Raw genomic sequence first — 20,764 nt, 5'->3', positions numbered from 1 at the left:
GAGAGCTTGGGTCATAAATAACCAGAGACCAGTGTTTCATTTTACCTTATGCCACATGGGGTAATATGACAATTATTGAGGACAATTGACATTGTATTTGGTTCAAACAACAAACCTGAAATAGATTTGAATGAAGACCTCCAGTTTTTCTGGCCTTCTGGTGGGTTTTAGCTTGTGCTGACCCCGAATCTAACCCTAATGGGTTAAACTATGTAAAATTCAAGAAAAACAAAATTCTTTTTTAGAGGTTTATTTCCCCCCACATCTCCAACATAGATTCATTGGAAGATAAAATGACAAAAGGCACAAATTCACAGTAAAAGAAACAAACATATGACAAGGAAGGGAGTGACATCAAAGAAACAAAGAAAAATGTTAAAAAATGAACCATTTCTAGTTCAGATTTTGATTTTGTAAATCTGACGACAAAATGTGGAGTCTACAAACAACAAAGCTATGAGAAAGTCTCTTTTGCGCCATGTTCTGCATTATGTATAGGCAAAGTAATCGTTTCATTTGATATTCCACTCTTTAAGCCACTTGGTTTTATAGAGGCTCTGGACTTTAAGCGCTGGCCAAGGACCAGTCTCTCCTGCTCTGCTCCTGAGAATAAAGCTGTTCTCAGACCAGTGAAATAGTGTGACTTTTCCCCAATGCCTTCGAAGAGCCTCAGAGTATGAGCCGCCATAAAAAAAAATAGATCGGCACAGCTCAGAGACTGACGACATACTGCAGGTACAACAACAGTTAGAACAAAAATATATTTAGACACTATCCTGCCAAAGGGGTTGAGGGAGGCCAAGTGGAAGCCAAGAGAGGGTGTCCAGCTGTGATTGGGACAGATGTTCTCATAGAGATATATATAAGTCACTGAAATAATAGTTCATAAGGGTGTAATTGTAATATAAGCACAAAAATGAAAGCAGTATTTTGTTACACCCAGCACTGGTTGTATTCCTTTAATTATCAAACTGTTTCTTAAATATGCTGTTAATGTGACATCAGTAGAAACCTAATTACTCTGGGCGATGCTATCGACAATCTGCACTCTCAGTGGAACTGATGCAAAATCAGTGGCATCAGTGGAGAAAAAGCTAGTGTGGCCCACAACAGAAGCATCAAAGCTGTCCTCCTGAAAAAAGCACCCTCCCAGCACAGCGGTCACTCATAAAGGGTTTATGGGTTTAGTGGAGTGTGCTGACGGTTTGACAGGACAGTCTGACCTATATATATGTGTGTTCATCTACATATATTTATATACTATGTACAGTTCAATACATACATCCATACATCTCCACGACTGGACTCTCAGGGCCGATGCTGTTGTGGAGTATTGCTGATGGGTTTGTACAATGTTGAACAATAAAACCAGCAAATGTAATGCCCAGCCATTCAACCGCACTGAAATGAACATAGAACTGGGCAACAACTGGAAAGGAGAGGTCACAATCTTTCAATATACATCAAGCATACGTCATACACACACACACCAATAATAAGAGCACTCCAGACACACTCACATACATCGCGTTATATAGAAAATCCTTTATATAGAATACTCAGAGTCAAGCTAATCGTTATTCCCTGAAAGGAATCTACCATTGGTTACACTTAGCAACATTCTGAGGACTGTATGGATCGTTCACTAACAGAAGAGTGAGTAGGGAGTGAAAAATGAGACAGGAAAGTGAGCAGAGGAGGCATTATTGCTAAATCGGGATCAAAGTTCCCTTTATGCATTGAAGTGTGGGGACGGGAGGGAGAGTTTTCCACCTTAGCACAGCACTGAATAATCCTCCAGTAAAACAAAGCAAGGACAGAAAAGGACACAAATGTTTCCCAGAGCACCATGAAAGACAGAAAGGACACATAGGATCAAACAAAATATTAGTAAAGAAAAACATAAGTGCTTTTTTTTCTGAGCTCCGTTCAGTCATCTGACTTTTTCCTTGACTTTTAGTAGTCGTCATCTTAAATATCTGTAGCTGGACAAAGGAGTCACACACAAGTCACTAAACCCACATTTTAGGAAACAGGTCCAATGGCAACCCCCATAAAAAATACAATATATGCTACTTTAATGTTCGAATATATTTAAAATATATATTTATGTCTATATCACTGAGCAAAATCAGAAACCTATTTGACATTACAAACTAAAATGCATTAAGAAATTTGGACTTTAAATTGCCATCACTGCCAGAGGTTTCTCTGTCCAACTTTCACTGTAGGAAGACACAACTATCTGTTAGAAAAGAAATGTGTAATTGTAAGGAGATTATTACTGACAATTGATAATTGACAAAAAAATGGCAAATCAAACAAAGAAGTTATTAAAGGCAAAGGGGCAAAAAACTGAAAAATGCTGTATTTAACTGTTAAGGTATTTATACTAAATATGTACATTCTGAAAATGACTAAAACGGTTTCTAATTTGTGCACAGTTCTCTATATTTATCTCTTAATCACATATTTTATTTAGTAAGATGTTTTTAAATCTCTTCCATACTGGTGAAACACAAAGGCAGGGACATGGAGGATGTGACGTAACATGACAGAAAAGCTGGAGAACTGGAGGATGACTAAGCAGTGGTTCTGCACACAGAGGACAAAACAAGTGTGTTTGGGGAATAAAGCTCTACACCATAAAAATACACTAGAAAATCAAGAGCAACCAAAGGAGAAAAATAAAAAGTGGCATAGGGATCAATACGTCCTCTGAGAGGCAGAGGATGTGTTGTTAAACCTGTGGAGAGTTCTGTAGCTCAAGAATGTGCAGAACAATAACAGCAATGTTCCTTCTTTACTTTCTCTTCTGCTTACATCCAGCCTGCCGACTCTTTTCAGTCCACCAGCTATCAGCTGCCAATTTAATTACCTTAATGTGGAGATGTGCCAGAACATGAGATGAACAGAATAAACCAAAAGAACAAAGAACAATAAGAACAATAACAATCACAGGTTCAATACGGAACACTGAGGAGAGTCGGCTTGGTCCGCAAAACAGATGTTAAAAACTATTGGAATCATTGAAAAAACCTGTGTACACAGCTTTAACAACTCACCTCCCTCTATATATATTTATATATACGGAATATATACAGAAACATCTTCTGATTTTACATAGAAATAAACTGTCATTCTCGTAATTTTAATCATTGGAAATGGTTAAATACCTACACTGTTGCTACCGGTGATGTCCCTGTGTCGATTTGAATGAAGGGATGAGGATAATTGGTGTTTAATTATACTACCCATTTTCCTCAAACTGTCTCTATTCCCCATGCTCCACTGTGGAGGTGAGGGGACATTTAAAATAGTCCACACTGGACCTGTTAATATGATTGTTTTTGTTCTTTTCTAATTTCTGGTCAGAGTAGTGTTGCCGCTGGTGTCTAGTGAAAGAGAGAGGAAGAAGATAGAGACAGAAAAATAATAAGACGTTGATTTTTCTAAAACAGACCTAAGAATACAAAAGTCAGGGTTAGATTTAAAAACGTTTTAGAGGCCAGTAGCAGTAAAGACATGATGAATAGTTCAAGTGTCTAATGACGACAGGGGAGCCTATAGGTTCACAATACGGCAATGCGGCCGGCACCTCCGTTTACACACCAACACAAACAGCAGCACACTTCATCTGCACATAGAGTCTTCAGTCTTCTAGAGCCACCATGCCTTTAACTGGGTCCTTCACTCTCATCTGGAAGAGAAAATTAAAAGACAAAGAAATGATGTCACTCCATTATTGGAATATAACGGCTAAAGGTGGCTTCTGCTCTACTCAGCTGACGATTGTGTCCTCAGACTTAAAACCTCATTATCAGCTGCGCTCAATTATTCAGCAGCCTTGATGCAGGGTAACAGGGGTTTCATGTGCTGGAAGATGATGCAGCCCAATGGACTCCGAGTATTAAACTGCACTCGTCGTACAATGTGTTTCCTGATGAATATATGGTTTGGTTGATATTACATTTCTGCCAATTTACTATTAATATTAATATTAACCTTGGTGTTTTTTTATGTCACAATCCCTTGTGTGGGTATGTTTTGTTAAACAGCTCTTGGAAGTTCGGTATTATTATCATTTGTGTTCTTTACCTCAGTAGAAGAGTGAAGAATAATTACAATGAAGCTATGCCTACAATAATGAAAGAACATCAACCAGTAAAATACATCTGTGAAACAAATGGATGGCATCTCTCTCTCTCTCTCACCTCATCCAGCTCCTTCCTGGTCTCCTCCTCCATCCTCCGAATGTCATCCATATTCAGTTCAATCCACTTATCAATCCAGCAAAAAAGCTGCCGGTGGAAATTAGTGAATAGACGCTTCTCTTGCTGTCAGAGAGAGAACAAGTGAAACATGTTAAATACAGCTGATCACTGGAGTATTATCTATAGTTGCATAATTTATCATGACTACATTTCTGGATCTGTAATATATTCATGATTTACTTTGTGCATCACAAAGAAGTTCATTCAAAGTTTGAGGATTTACTAAGAAAATTGTACTGAAGCAGTTTCACTCCAGATCCACAAGAGGGCAACCAACTTAGCATTCAATCCCTTCTTGTGCAATTAGTTCCTAGGAATATTTCTGTAGATATTGAAACTCACCTTCTGAATGAAGTTCTCCACTTTGTTTTGCAGCCCCCACCACTTGAACTTGACTGTAACCAGTTTGTAGGCACACATGTGTGGACAGTCTGTCTTTTTAGGTAGTTCTTTCTGCAAGCACGCACACACACACACACACCCAGGCATGAACAGATATGAACAGACATGTACAGTGTGAAATATCACTACAGTGATCATTTTTGGGATAAAAGTAAATCAGTAAATGACAGTCTGGGGTTCAAATGCTTACTACATTTGGCTAACGTATTAAACAAGTAATGGAACTGCAGTCGTACAAAAGATTACTGCATACTCAATTTACACAACACCTCAGACTGTTTTAAGCTGGTAATTAGACTTGCTAGTATTTATTTTACACCTTTAAAACCTCTCACACTGTATGAAACTTACACTAACACAAGATCAGAATCTTGAAATATGAGTTTTATGCCAATTTTTATCCCGTTTGGTAGATATTGGTTTGTGATTAAGTGATCATAAATGACAAAGTATTAACTTAAGATTAAAACTACTCTAAAGGCTAAAGACCTCGAATTATAAATGAAAACAAACCCAGTCAGTGCAATCTCTGAGCCTTTCTGCTTGCTTTCTGAGCACTGTCAGATGGCCACATATAGACAGCCATCTTTTTTTGACACCACAAACCGAAAGAAACAAACCCCTTAACTATGTTACCAACGGCAAATAAACCTTGCCAATTGTGTAGATTTTTGACTGTTTATTGCTTTAAATATTACACTGTGTACATACCTTCCAGTCAGGTCCCAAGGGTCCTCGGCCAGTCTTGACAGATTTGTACTTGGAAGGGTCTTCCTCTGGTTTGTAATCCTTTGGAGGGCAATTAAAACAAATAATCACATTTCTGATGAAGAGAAACAGCACAAAGGAAAAAAAAAGGCCACATATCTGTTTTTCAGTTTACAACGTTTTCTGCTTTCCCTTCACTAACAAACACTTAGATTGACTTATTGGATAATTATCATGGCTTTCATGAGCTGAGTCAGGTGTGTTAGAGAAAGGAAAATCACAAAGGCATGCGATAAGTGATTACTGGGCTCTACAGGCAGAACCCTCAATGATTGTCAGAGCAATTAAGTCAAAATAACATTTTACTAAAGCAATATCTGACATGAGTAAAACGTTTATACAGAAAAACCCATTTTTATGAGGAAAGTTTTAATAAATGCTATGTAACAGCACTATGTTTTGCCTTAACTTTGGAGACAATTGAACAATATGAAATTAATTATACAGCCACAGAGTACAGCTGAGGTTTTAAAGTGGCACTGTTCGATTTATAAAGAAATTAGCAAAGTCAACAAAAGCAAAACCAGACAAATGTTCTTAGCAGTGATACATTATCGACCCATTATTGATCAGGGCAAGATTCTATTAGACGTAACACAGCTAGAACTATCCGTGTAGAAGAAAAACAAAGAAAGGTCATGCAAAGTAAAGAGCCATTTGAATAAGCTCTCAAGAGTAAAATAGAAAAATATAGAGAGAAACTGATGGTATTACTGTTTTAATCTACTTGGTGAAATCGATTCTCTTCATTTAACGAATGAACAAACACACACCAGTGAGCAACTTTTAGCACATACATTAGGGGCAGTGAGCACTCTGGTACAGCGGGCACTCAGGAAAGCGTTTGGCGGCAAGGTTTCTTGTTCAAGAGCACTTCAGCCATGGATATTGAGGGAGGAGAAAGCTCGGTTCCCTCACTAGACCCTTCCCTACCAGTCATAGAGAGCAAACTGATGACCTTCCAGTCCCAAGCCTGCTTCTCTAAGCATACGACCAGAGTTGTCATGGCTGTAACAGCTGCAAAGCTTGCTATTTTCTTCCATTACAGGGGATCGGTAATAGAAAGTCTTCTTTTTTCTCAAAGTCCAGGGACAGGTTTGGGTTCTACGCAGATCTCCTTCTCAACTATAATCCTTACCTTAGGCTCTACCTGACTTCTGTCAGCGATATCAATATACACCACATCCACCTTCTTCCAAGTGTCAGGGTCCAAACCATGGACCTGTTCAAACAAAGTAAAACAGTCACTCACTTCCTCTAAATAGGAAAACCACAGTAGATGCTCTTGGTAACAGTAGACTTTCAGCCATTTTGGGACGTTACTCACATTCTCCTGATGACCCATGTCAGGTTTATGCCATGTCTCTATCTTGATGAGAAAATTCTCTTTCATGTACTCGTTCTACAGAATGCAGAGAATCAGTAACAATTCTATAAAGATTGTGGTTTCAGAACTTCTGGATGTAACCCTGTTTATATGTAAGTTATATATGTATAATGTCATATACTCACCGTGATAACTGCAGGGAAGGATAGAGGTTATATGAAAGAGAGAGAGAAAAATGTTGAGAGAACAAAGAATAGACTGCAATTTCCAAGCCCTTTTCCATAAAATTTGGGAAATATTCTAACAATGCAATTACAACTAAAACTGTATTTGTTAAATACATTTAACTTTTATTTAACTGTTAATTGTACAAAAATATCTTCAATGTTTTCACTCACAAATATAATGGTATTTTGTAAATATAAAAAACTATTGAAATTGATGTGTGCCACACACTTCAGAAAAAGTTGGGAAAGAGGTAAATCAAGTAACATTTTTCTGGAAGATTCCAGGAGGTCATAAAGAGCATCCACCAATGGCTTAATACTTGCAACCATGTATGGGTCATGGTTCACCACTTTGTGTCAAACATTGTGAGACAATGGTTCCAACTTTCACCTATGGTCATGAAAGAGATGGGTACAAGTGGCTGAAATGAGTTTGCTCCCCAGGGTGTATGTACTCTCCCTTAGAGATAGGTTGAGGAGTTCAGACATACGGAAGAGACTCAGATTGGAGCTGCTGCTCCACCACATTGAGAGGAGCTAGTTGAGGTGGTCTAGGCATCTTGACCGGAGGCCTCCTACACCTCTCTAGTGAGATGTTTCATCCAGAACACCCTGGAGAGATTATATGTCTTGACTGGTCTCTGAACACCTCTGTACCCCCTTGGAAGAGCTGGAAGAGCTGGCTAGGGGCAGGGAGGTCTGGGTTTCTTTATTCAGACTGCTGCCCTGGTTGATGATGATAATAAGTGCAAAAACCAGTATCTGTGATGGCATGGGGGGCATCTGTGCCCATAGTATGTGTGATCTGTATATATGCGAGGTTAATATTGATACGGAGGCTTATATTGGTATTTTGGAGAGACATATGCTGCCATCAAGGCAACAGTTACAACAGTGAGCTACAACAGTGTGGCTTCACAGATATAGAGTGTGTGTGCTTGAATGGTCTGTCTGTAGTCCAGAACTGTCTCCTATTAAAAATGCATTGCACATCATGACAAGGAGACCTGGACAATGGTGACCACAACTGAACTGCTCAAGTCTTGTGTAAAGAAAATGTGAAAAAAAAAAAATTCCAATATGTTTTCTTTGTCTGTGAATAAAATGACAGATATCAGTATATATTACATTTTTAGAAAATCTCCCAACTTTTCTGGAAATGGGGTATAACATTGTCTCTAGGGACACTAGATATGTCAACAATAGACTTAAAATATGGTATGTGAGTGGATATACCACCAAGGTAATCTCAGCTTCCTGCACTGTAACTCCACTCCCACTCTGCTCAATCAGTTAATTATTTAACAAACCAAGACAGGGCGGGAGGAAGAGGAAGGGGGGGTTGTGTGTGTGTGTGTGTGTGTCTAACCTGTGCGGCAGTATGGGTAGGCATTCCAGGCTTTTTCGTGGATGTTAAGAGCTGATGCTGGTGCCAGCATTCGCACAAATGATGGGACTTTACTAACAGACACATAAAAAGAGACAAATAAATATCTCAAAGAGAGCTTGCTGTGGCCATGCAAGTGTCTATAAGATGATGACAATGTCAGGCCTGAATACATGTGGGACATAGGACCCTAAATCTTAATAAAGTACAGGGTGGGCCATTTATATGGATACGCCTTAATATAATGGGAATGGTTGGTGATATTAACTTCCTGTTTGTGGCACATTAGTATATGGGAGGGGGGAAACTTTTCAAGATGGGTGGTGACCATGGTGGCCATTTTGAAGTCGGCCATTTTGGATTCAACTTTTGTTTTTTCAATGGGAAGAGGGTCATGACACACATCAAACTTAGTAGGAATTTCACAAGAAAAACATTGGTGTGCTTTATTCTTTTATGAGTTATTTACAAGTTTCTGACCACTTATAAAATGTGTTCAAAAAGCTGCCCAATTTGTTGGATTGTCAAGGCAACCCTCTTCTCCCACTCTTCACACACTGATAGCAACCGCAGGAGAAATGCTAGCACAGGCTTCCAGTATCCATAGTTTCAGGTGCTGCACATCTCGATGGCATGGTGTGGTATATGGAGTACAAAGATAGTGGGGCCATTCTTCATCAAAGGAAACCTCAAGGTCACTGGATATGTGAAATTGATACATGATGATGTGTTTTCCTCTTTATGCACTGAATCTGGCACGTTCCCTGAGTTTTTCCAGCAAGATGGTGCACCACCACATTATGGGTGTCAGGTCCGAGCATTTCTAGATGAACAGTTTCCTGGAAAGTGGATTGGTCGTCGTGGGAGAGTTGAATGGCCCCCAAAGTCTCCCGATCTGACCCTCTTTGTCTTTTTTCTATTTGAGGTCATCTGAATGCAATTTTCTATGCTGTGAAGATACGAGATGTGCAGCACCTGAAACTACGGATACTGGAAGCCTGTGCTAGCATTTCTCCTGCGGTGTTGCTATCAATGTGTGAAGAGTGGGAGAAGAGGGTTGCATTGACTATCCAACACAATGGGCAGCACTTTGAACACATTTTATAAGTGGCCATTTTATTAAGGCGTATCAATATAAATGGCCCACCCTGTACAACAGTCACCTGTGTGTGTGTGTGTGTGTAAAACTCACCTTTGCAAGTGGTAGATTTTGTGTGTGTACTGGCCTTTCTCTCCATCTTTCTCATATGGTTCATTCTTCAGCACCTCCACTCCCTCTCCTCCTCCTGTCTCATTTTTACTGGCCTCTGCTACTGAGTACAGCTGTCCTACTTGGTACTGTTTCACATTCACACAGTAACACACGATAAAATATTATTCATAATTAAGAAAATACTTACATCAGCATCTCAGTTTAGGGTTTATCTTTATTTTGTTAACTGTAATTGCTCTTGTAATATTGGCCTTGGCAGTACAGATCTCAGAAGACTTAAGCATGTAAATGCAAATACTCACTAGTCAATAAATGTTTTATTATGTGCTCAGGTGCACCAAACGACTTACTGTGGGTGTTTTGATGAATGAAGTCTTTGAACCTACAGACTTCAATCATTTTGGCTCTTGTTACATCGACAGTAGTGTCGCCATATGACATATTAACAACGGTTTTTGGACATCTGCTCATCCAACTTTTCTTCAGAATTTATCAATGATGTCAGATACTAATAATGAATCATTATCTATGGGTCAAAAACCAGACTCCATCTCATCCCGAACCTGTTGGATGGCCCTCAGTTACTCCAGAGAACACTAATTTCACTGGGCCTGGTGATCTTTGACTCATGTGCAGGTGCTTCAGAGCTTTCCATGTCATTTCATGCCTTCTATGGAGATTGTACAAGCAGTACATGCACAATTCAATGCCTGTATCCAAAATGGACGCACATATAGTAGCTGTATTTATTAAATATATGTGGTAATTTGAGGCATATTCTATAAACAATTACTTAATAGTCACAAAAACATAGTCTCAGTATAACTACTTTATTAAATATATCCACATTTGGAGACTTTATCATAGTCTAATCAGGACAGTTCCCTGCTTCTTTGCTTTGGCCTGTTGTTTTTGTTTTTCACACTGTACAAGGAGTACAACAGCCTCTTTCACTCTCTAATCACCTTTAACACTGAGCACAATGTCCTAAGAACATATGTCCTGCACTAAGCTGAGCTGTTTCAAAACAAGTGCAAAAAAGGATCATGAAAAAGGAACAGAAAGGGAATTGTGTAAAATGAAAGGGGGACTTGGGAAAAGTCTTTGAAATGCTAAGCCGATTTCACCCTCCCTCGACCCCTTACTTTTAGCCCTGAGAAAAATCTTTTGCAGTAAAACTATTGCAGCAATCCAGGCTCATGGCAAAAAAACAAGTCGTACCAATATTCCATTACTCAGTAAAACACATCAGCAAGCAAATGTTCCACTGACTCAGAGCCACCGTGACAGTAAACAAGAAAATCTGAATGAAATTTACATCAGATTCAGTTTATTCTTATGAATGACTCAGATGTTTCTGATTGTTCACACTCACAAAAATCATGGTATGAACATGCAATTATGCCACACGGCTCTATTCAGTGGAAACATGTACTTACCTTTAAATAGCATTTTTAAAAATATAAATATAATAAATAATCTTTTTACTTGATTGCATTATTGAAGTGAATAACAACTTAAATAAACATGATGCAGGCAAAGATTTAACATCAATGTATGTGTGTGTGTGTGTGTGTGTGTGTGGGTGTGTGTGTGTGTATGTGTGTGTGTGTGTGCATTTGTGTGTTTGTCAAAGTCACAAGCAATGCAGTCTAGTCTATTTTTAGCAATATCGTTCATCCAACACCAGCCAAGGAGAGGTGAGAGAGAGAGAGAGAGAGAGAGAGAGAGAGAGAGAGGAAGTGAGGAAACAGAAGCATCTTCCATTCCCTTTATTTTTAGTGCTCTGTCAAGGATTCCATAACAGGAACAAGATAAGAAGGAAAGAGAGAGGGACAGAGAGAGTTCCATGATTAAAGAGTGAATTCACAAGAATATATGATAACATATAAAAATACATAATATCTACATACAGATATTATACTTCCGCTGTGTGTCAGTGTGTGTGTGTGTGTGTGTGACGTTACAGCGCTCAAAGACGCATCACGAGTCCCTACTCCTCACACACAGCTGCATCATCCTGCTTCATCCAATCAGAGACTGCATCTCCCAGCCAATCAGAAGACACTAGAACTGTGTGTCACTGTGCAGTGCTTTACAAGGACCTAACCTACTATACACACACACACACACACACACACACATACACGCACACAAACAAACAAACACACACACACACACACACACACACACACACACACACACACACACACACACACATACACGCACACAAACAAACAAACACACACACACACACACACACACACATACACACACACACACACACACACACATACACGCACACAAACAAACAAACACACACACACACACACACACACACACACATACACGCACACAAACAAACAAACACACACACACACACACACACACACACACACACACAAAATCTCTTAAAAATACCTCAAGGACCATGCTCTCACTGGGCAGAAATACAGAGAGAGCAAGAGAGAGAGAGAGAAGCAGAACAGAAAAGGGATTGAGACTGAGAATGAGAAGTAGAGCTATTCAGGATGATGACAGACTGGGAAGGGAAAGTGAGAGAAAATGAGAGTAAAAAAATGATGGGTGGGCGTTTCGGGAGTGTGACATGGGTGCTGTAAATGATGGGAGGATTAAAACAATTCAGCGGGAAACGAAGAGACAGCACCCTACAAATCAGGTTTTTTTATTAGTTTTTATTTTGCATTTGATTTAAAGCTTACTAAGGAGTGTTTAATTACATATAATAAAGGTTCACTGTCTGCTAGTATTACAGAGGCATCTAGATTTGCAGATGCCAGCTCTGTTCCTAATGGAATGCATAAAGCCCACAGTAATGTTAGGAGGCAGTGGAATTATGGCCTGTGATTCTCTTCAGGGCTTGGGCCAAATCGTTCATGTGATGGTCAGGTTTCCACAGATTTTTAATAAATAATGATTAATTCTAATATGCCAGAAGAACCGCAAAATAAATCTAGCTGAATTTCCCATTTCAGGAATTTTTATATGCCTCATGTTTCTAACAAAACAGATGGTCGATATATGGACCGCTAATTAGATGCCATTAAACCTCACAGGAATACAAAGAGATGCATTACAATTTGTACCACATTAAAAAAGACTGTCTGACATTAATTCTTTTGAACTGTAGGATTCAGAAGCACTGACTGACACAGTTACAGCTAAATCAGCTCAGCAGAATCAGCCGAATGATGAACTGACTATCATGCAGACGGTCAGACAAGCCCAGCAACTGACACACAGCAAACACTCTGCTTTTAACAACATGTGTGTGTCACACTCTGGCTGAGAGGATGACCCAGCCTGCACTTAGAGCTTTTCTGGGCTGGAAAAAGGAAGCAGGGTGGAAATAGGGAAGTAGTACAGGGGATAAAATAACATGTCTGCCACAGGGCAAATACAGCATTCTTTAGCCATTAGTCCAGCTTAAATGAATGGGCCAGGGATGAGTGGATCGGCTTTTAGCAGATGCACCTAGTAAAACCAGCCCCTGTGCAGCAGAACTGTCAACTACCACATTTAATTAAACCCCTGCTCAACGTACTCTACATGAACTCTATCCAATTTACAGTGGATGTGTTCATTTAAGGTGCTCCTTTAAACTGTATGAGGTCATCAGCTCAGCACTTCCATACTACTATTTGTAGTGTAGTGACTTTACATAGTTTAGTTTGGAACATTTCTATTGGCCCATTCATCGTGACATAGTAAAGGGCAGCAATTGCTGTTTCCACATGGTGTAAAAGACAAAAATACAAAGATATCCCACTCAGTGAGAGCAAGATGCTCCTCTACTCAGGGCTAGGCATTAGCACTGGGGTAAGCTGCTTAATGTGGCCTGAGGTCCGGGCTGCACTCCAGACCTCATCATGCTGAGAACACAGAGCAGACAATACGGCCACGACCTGGAGGAATGGACACACACAATAACTTAAATACAGAGACAGACCTATTACAGACGTGTGTGTGTGCATTTAATGTAGAGTTCATATGGTGACTATTATGCTATGCATCTCTTTCCAAGAAAGAAAGGAGAGACTGAGAGGGAGACAGAGGGAAGCAAGAGAAACAAAGAATATTTAAAGAGAGAAAAAAGAGAAAGAGGGATAAAGGGAGAGAAGCAGAGAGAGAGAGAGGTGATATCAGGTAACTCATTGGCTATTCAGCACTAGGCAACTCATGAATTGAATGACACACTAGAGAATCATGGGAGATAAAGAGGCAGCGAGGGGCAAAAAGAAAGAGGGCACACAGCAGCATGACAAAGGCAGAGGAAAAGAGAGAAAGACTAAGATAGGAAATACAATATTTAATGTGAGGGGAAAGGCTAACGGTGTTTGACTTAAAATCTCTTCCAGACGTGTGTGTGCCATGGGGCCGGAGTTGGAATATTAAATAATATGAAAGAGAGAGAGATGCTGATAAGGCTAGAAATGCTGAGACAGCTTTTATCATTGGCAGGCACAGAGAAAGGCAGTGAGTTTGTCATTAATTTTTTTTTGACAGCATACAACGGGAACACACAGCATGAGTGAATTGTTTCCCTATAGACTCCAACTCTCAGCACTGGCAGCCAGTCATTTTAAATCTCAGAGCCTAGCTTTGTATATTAGCAAACAAAGAATCAGATCATTTTTGTAGTCATAATGTATTCATCGCACAAAATTTCTGTTTCACACCACATACGCACACACAAACAGACACAGCGCTCGGCTGGCACTTACCTCCTCCACAGAAATGGGTAGAATCACTCGACTGAAATGAAAAGACAAAGAAATGCAGATTATGAACAAGCAAACACAGAAGGGTTTTTACATCCTCACCATTATTACCAAACTTGCCATTGATACACAGTGTTTCCAGTAGGGTGCTTCTTCAAGCTGGGTGTAGAGATACACTTGTTGTTGTTGTGTGTATGCAGTGTCATCAAATGTGCAGCTGTATCATTGAAAAAATTTGCGAAACAAAGTGAAAACACTATGAATTGTGAATACAGCAGCTTTTGTGTTCAACCATTAGGTTTTTTAAAAAGAGCAATTGTGATTGATTGGGAATTCATGTAGTCAGTTGTGTAACAGAATGCCTTACATACTAAACAAAAGGATAACAGTGTTTACGATCAAGTAAACTAGCACTAAATACATCTGTATTTGAATATTAAGGTTTGTAGAAATCTATAGGGAGCATGTCTGCAAAGTCCAGAAGGGATTAATGTTGTAAGCTGTTGTTAGTCCTTGTTAATACAAAGGCAAAGTCCAAAAAACATTTTATATCTTGTATTATCTCCTGTTCAGGGGTACAATGCTTTGTTTTAATAAAACTGCACAAACTAATGTCAAAGAATTCTGTGATTAAAGTCTACTGTGAAGACGAAAACTAGTCTTCTCACACTCTTCCCACACATCTACATCCATCTATCTATCTATATATCCATGGAACTGTGATACCAGACAGTTTTAGCATGCAGCCATTATCACCCACACTACCAGGGGAGTGGTACTTCCATTCACTTCCCTAACAATTACTATCTACTAACTCTACCATGAATATCTTCATCACTGTCACCACCATAGCCCTCTGTAACTCTATAATTACCACAGCTACCACTGGTATCATCAATACATTTACAGCCATTACCACCGTTATCAACATCACCACCACATTATTGTTAAAGTCATTATAATCAATATCATAATTTCAAGATGGAAAAAAAAACATGCAGACATTCATCTGCCAAACCCTGGCAGGTGGCGCTAGCCCTGTTGTTGCCATGATGCTGTTTCTGCATGGCAGCATGCTCTATCTCATTCTGAGCTGCCTGCATATTTCATCAATACACTTCAGGAGTAAGACGACACCATCGGCTTCAGTGACTTCAGATTCTACAGCTCCATCTTATGACACGGACACAGCACTGTTCTTTTGTGGTTCCGTTGCCATACACAGCTGAACTACTGAAGCATGGTGAGCTGATGAGTTTGGGTCAGCCAGGCTGACCCTCGGTGGCCGTGCTGAGGGAGCGAGCTGGTCTGCAGGAGCCTAGTGGCTGCAGGTGGTGTGATGTGCTGTTTCCTGTAAGTGGCTAACAGTGGAGTCACCTTGCTCATCTGAGTGCCTGCACGCCCTGTTTAGAGACTAACGGCCACTATGGGAGATCCGGTGTCTTATCTGCTCTGCTCTGTAACACCAAGGTCTCCTCATGCATTATGAATATCTCCCTGAATCGCAGTCCCTGGCTGCTTAAAGCAGGATGTACCTATTGTTTCAATGACAGGAATAAAACAGCAACAAATGGTTCTTAAAGTTCAGTATTATTTTCAGTTGCAAAATGAAAGTGGATTTATGTACGATTAAAAATATATTTGATAGTCGACACTTCCACATTTGCTCCCAATTTAAACAAGAAATTAGATAGACGGGTAAACAGCATGCAGCGAGTGTCTTTTAAAGGGGACTTATAATGCAAAACTCACTTTTTGTGTGCTTATGCATTACCACTTGAGTCTCTACTGCTCCTATAAACACCCCAAGTGCGAAAAAAAAAAAAAACATCCATCTGTTTTCTGTGAGTCAGTCGAAAGTGTGTTTTTGGTGTCAGGAATCGTATGCTTCTACGAGCTGTTTGGATGGCTCCCTTATTGTGACATCACAATAAGGAAATTTGCAGAGAACCACCCTGGCAACACCCCTCACCTCCGTAAAAATGTGATGGGTGGGGCGTGGCCAGCAACGGCTTATTTGCGTAAAAGTGAAAGAGCCCTTAAACGGCTCATTCTGTAAGGGACAAACTGGCAAGAACAGAGCTGGTGAGATCTCTTTATGTGAGAGTTTTTGTGAAAAGGAATTGAACATATTTTTTATAGCCCATAGACCTTTTCTAACCTGTTTAAAAAGAGGTATAATATGTCCCCTTTACGCATATATTATGATGAACATCATAATACTCATTGTATACACTGTATTTTATCATATTTAATTGTATCTTTTTACATCATTTTGTAGAGTAACTAGTGTATTCACTTGTGGCTAGTGCATACGCTAGGTACTAATATATTAAAATGCGTTTGGTGTTTATCTGCGTTTTTTGTTTCTTTGATGTTTTTGTTTGCATCAAGTCTTAAAGGCGCAGTTTACAATTGTAATCATAAAACACTTTTTATAAGATTCAGAAGATGTTTCCTCATCCTTCACTAGCTCTCAAGTCTTTTCGTGTGCTCGAAACAGGTCTAATATGTTTACGAAGCTCCAGTGTCTGGTAATGAATTAAAACACAAACTGACTTGGTCCAGAATGGTCGTTTTAATCTCTCTCTATCTCTCTGCTCACAGCAGAGGCATGTGGAATTGTTTTAGACAAGTGAGAAAACTCCAAATGTTGAAAAGCATGAATCGAGATAAGGATTGTTCTATTAGTTCTATTGTTCAACATTAACCATAGATAGGTTATATTGATTTATTTTTGCTGGTTTGGATCACATAAATTGGAAATGTCTCCAAACTAGGGAGACGGCTAACTGCATTACATAAAGTGCTACAAATCAAAACAGCTCGACTTACAGACGGGTTTTTGTGGTAATTCAAACGGTGAATAAAACTTAGAGACAAGTTCGACTTCAGCCACGTACCAACAACAGTCGTTATTTTCACTCAAACATACCAATCCACCTTAAAAGACGTGAAGCTTAACGCTGCATTTTCCCACAATTGTAGATGTTCCCTTTAACTAAACACTATAATTACAAATTATTTACACCTCAGTAACTTACTACAGTAATCCCTCGCTACTTTGCGGTTCATCTTTCGCAGATTCGCTACTTCGCAGGTTTTTTCAAAGGGGCTTTTTTATTATTTACATGTATTAGACTAGGCCTGTAGGTGACGAAATATATCATTTACAAGTGTTTCTTACGTACAGTACACGTATTGTTCATGTCCACATCCGAGTGAAATTTACTTACGCTAAATCACAGCTTAGGAATGACTCTATTAAAGAAACTGGTAGGATATCACATGTAGTTCCAGCTGAAAAACATCACAGAATGACTGTTTAATGCAAAAGGTGGGTTGTTAACAGCACAGGGAGGGTTTTAAAAGTCCAAATATTCGTTAAATACATAAAAAATATCTTTTCTCTACTTTGCGGAAATTTTTCGCGGGTGGTCTTGGAACGAAAAACGAGGGATCACTGTATAGGGAGATCGATACTAGGCATGCACAAATCTGGGAATTGTAGTTACATGTAGTTACATATATCAAGTAATTTTCATGCTTTTGTATTTTGTTGACAACATATTCATAACCCTTAGAAACTGGTACTACATCCACAGGGAAAAGCATTACTGAAAAATTATTCATCAACATTTACACAGTTAAACAAATACAATGGGACTACCTTAGTGCTGTAACCCAGAGTCCACAAATATTTTAGCTTTGTGAGTACATCAAATTAGGGATTAAATCTCAATATCTGCCTGTTGGAAAAGATACAATCATTTAATAACAATAATGCTACATACATGCTATTTTCACATACACCTGTGTATGTATAGTGTTTCAACTCAAAACTATGACGGAATAACACTAGTACTGATTACTAAGGTACTACTGAAATCGCCAAAGGTATTGTGCTGTTCAGAAGGCCTGAGTTCTGGAGGTGAAGTAGGTCAATATGACCCAGCACTAGAGGTGTGAGCAGAGCCAGAGATCACTGTTTCACCTCAACACAAACAGAAGACAAAGCCACTGTCACATGCACAACTCACAAGCATACAATGTGTTTAAAGAGCTATGAATAACTTCAGTGACCTTGGCAATGAGACTAATTAACATAAGTTAGACATGAAGGGATGAGTCAAGCTTCCATGCGAGTATTTGGCTTCCATGCATAATGTGGAGATTTGACAGATCTCCGTGAACAGCATCGTAAAGCGAGTTCCCAACAGTGAATAATCAGGTACCACGGACAGCGCACAGCCCAGGCCCGTGGGGAAAGAGCACTAAGAACTGTAGAGACAAATGATCACATATCATCATTAAATATCAATAACTGTCCACATCACTCTGCACAAGGCTATCATTTCCGACTCGTGACCTTTAAGTCATCGCTGAAGGAAACGATTAAATAAAACCTCCAACGATGTGGGATCCCGGTGGTGGAGCGAACACGACGGGGTTTGTTTTTCCCACCCGTATTCCGACAAAACCCTACTATGTGCTATACTGTATATATTATGTCTCGTAATTGGTCACTTCTAGTTCGCTTGGATTGGTTATTCACGAAGATTCCGCCTATATATTTTTTTTAATTATTTTTTTTTGCATAAATCCTGTTCCTTGTGGTGACTGTTCCTCCTGTGCTCTGATTTGCTGGTAGTTCTTACTCGTTTGTCGTTTGTGAGCTAATCCCGTCTCCTGCGCTGATTGGTCAGCATCCTTCCTCTGCACTAAAAGTGGCTAACACTGTGTACTCTAGCACTACACTGGCTGGAAGTCCATAGGAAACAAAAAAAAAACCGTTCCCTGCAATGAATCCTGTCTCTTGCGCTGATTGGTTAAGCGTCACTTTTGCTGTTCTACGATTGGTTAATACTAGTCCTCTTCCTGCGCTAGGATTGCCTACAACTTGACTAGCTGTTTCAGCCGCGGCTAATGACAGTGCACGGGGCGGAGCTTTACAGAAAACGGGTGGAATAAAAAATAACGTATGGCAGTGGTAGAGAGTGTAGCTTGAGGCTGAATGATGGTCCCGTTTAAATTGGTTTCTGCTGTTCTGAGTCATAAACCACTCCTCAGTGCATGAGAAAACGCAACACTATCTAAAATAATCCGTAATTTTGCGTTTCAGTGGACAACGACCATAAGCAGAGACCACTACTGACTACAGTGCTGGTTGTTGGCAGGTACCGGCGCCAAGGCCTCGCAATATTACATAAGGCTGAGGGTGATTTAACAGAGGGTTAAGTGTTTTTTCTTAATTTCTCGGTCATATCTCAAACTTAACTAAACCAAACGATGACGAGAGTTTTTCTGTGAGGGGAAATGAGGTGTTTTTCCTCATAGATGACCTTGATAAGGGAACGCCTACAGTATTAAAGCCATTTTTGGCACAGCTGCCGGCAGATGTGGGCCCAGAGTGGCTCGTTCGAAGCTAAACCGTTGAACACATATGAAGCCGGCGCTCCAGACCGCCCGTCTCTCGGGTAAATGTTTCGTTCCACCTTAAACTGGGCGGTTGTATACGGAAAATTCGAATAAAGACACCAACTTCAGCCTCACAGCTTCTCACATCACACGCAGTACCTCAGCCGCAGTCTAAGACTAGGTTTCAACTACAATATAAAGAAACGGCCACCGCAGATATACAATAAATAAAAACACAGTTAAGTCCTGTCAGAAACTGACTGTATTGAGGAATACGTCGTTGAAGCTAAACTGGGGTTCACCTTCACCGCTGCAGAGCAACACTATAGTGCTGGGAAAGGAGGACGGAGCCGAATCACACCTCAAATGTGGACGAGAGCGGAGGATTAAACCCGGGAGAGCTCAAAATAGCCCCTCGTTCTTTCTAGCGTACCGCACCAGAAATGTACCTAATGTACGATACTCAAAGCCACACCGGAGCTCTCCCGCCACAGCGGAGATTAAAAGAAGCAAAAATACACTTACAATTCTTTAATGAGCATTTTCGGGCTGCGGTGTTGATGGTGAATCGCTGCTGTGATCCGCACGAGTGCAGTTCTCTCTCACTTCCAGTCTCTCGTGCCGGAGCCGCTTCTATGTCATTCTAGGCGCCGTGCTCTTTTTTCGTCACTTGTTCTCTTCTCGCGCGCGACCGAAGAGGGCAGTCACCGGAGCCACAACCCTGATGGCGTGACGTAGGCTGCGTGACGTCAAACGAGAGGACCGCTTGAATATTTAAGCTATTTATTTATTATTTTTGCTCCTCCCGTGCTTCTTCAAGCCCCGCCCACGATGCGATGGTTGGCTAATAGTGTTATTATTGGGCATCAGTGATGTGTTGCTGCATCCATGCCTATGTTTCTCGTGTTGTTTACATTTTACAACTGAAAACAAGTACTATCTCAAACTGGAACCAGCAGAAAGTTCATCAAAGAAGGTATCTTCACAGTTAACAGACAGATGTGGG

At 40.0% G+C, this 20,764-nt stretch overlaps 1 protein-coding gene across 1 annotated transcript; it reads right to left on the bottom strand.

Annotated features, from left to right (window-relative positions):
• Positions 1-259: 259 nt before the first annotated feature.
• pitpnab (phosphatidylinositol transfer protein, alpha b) lies at positions 260-20,515 on the bottom strand. The gene is made up of 11 exons (XM_066651351.1): positions 20,284-20,515; positions 14,344-14,374; positions 9,578-9,723; positions 8,368-8,459; positions 6,957-6,964; positions 6,772-6,846; positions 6,583-6,666; positions 5,388-5,465; positions 4,617-4,727; positions 4,215-4,337; positions 260-3,700 (listed from the first exon to the last, which is right to left on the bottom strand). The coding sequence occupies exons 1-11, from the start codon at positions 20,298-20,300 to the stop codon at positions 3,653-3,655; spliced, it is 813 nt and encodes a 270-aa protein (XP_066507448.1). The 5' UTR covers positions 20,301-20,515; the 3' UTR covers positions 260-3,652.
• Positions 20,516-20,764: the final 249 nt, after the last annotated feature.

The sequence above is a fragment of the Hoplias malabaricus genome, chromosome 18, assembly GCF_029633855.1.
Source record: "Hoplias malabaricus isolate fHopMal1 chromosome 18, fHopMal1.hap1, whole genome shotgun sequence".
Taxonomy (NCBI): domain Eukaryota; kingdom Metazoa; phylum Chordata; class Actinopteri; order Characiformes; family Erythrinidae; genus Hoplias; species Hoplias malabaricus.
This window is presented reverse-complemented; position numbering and strand designations above follow the sequence as displayed.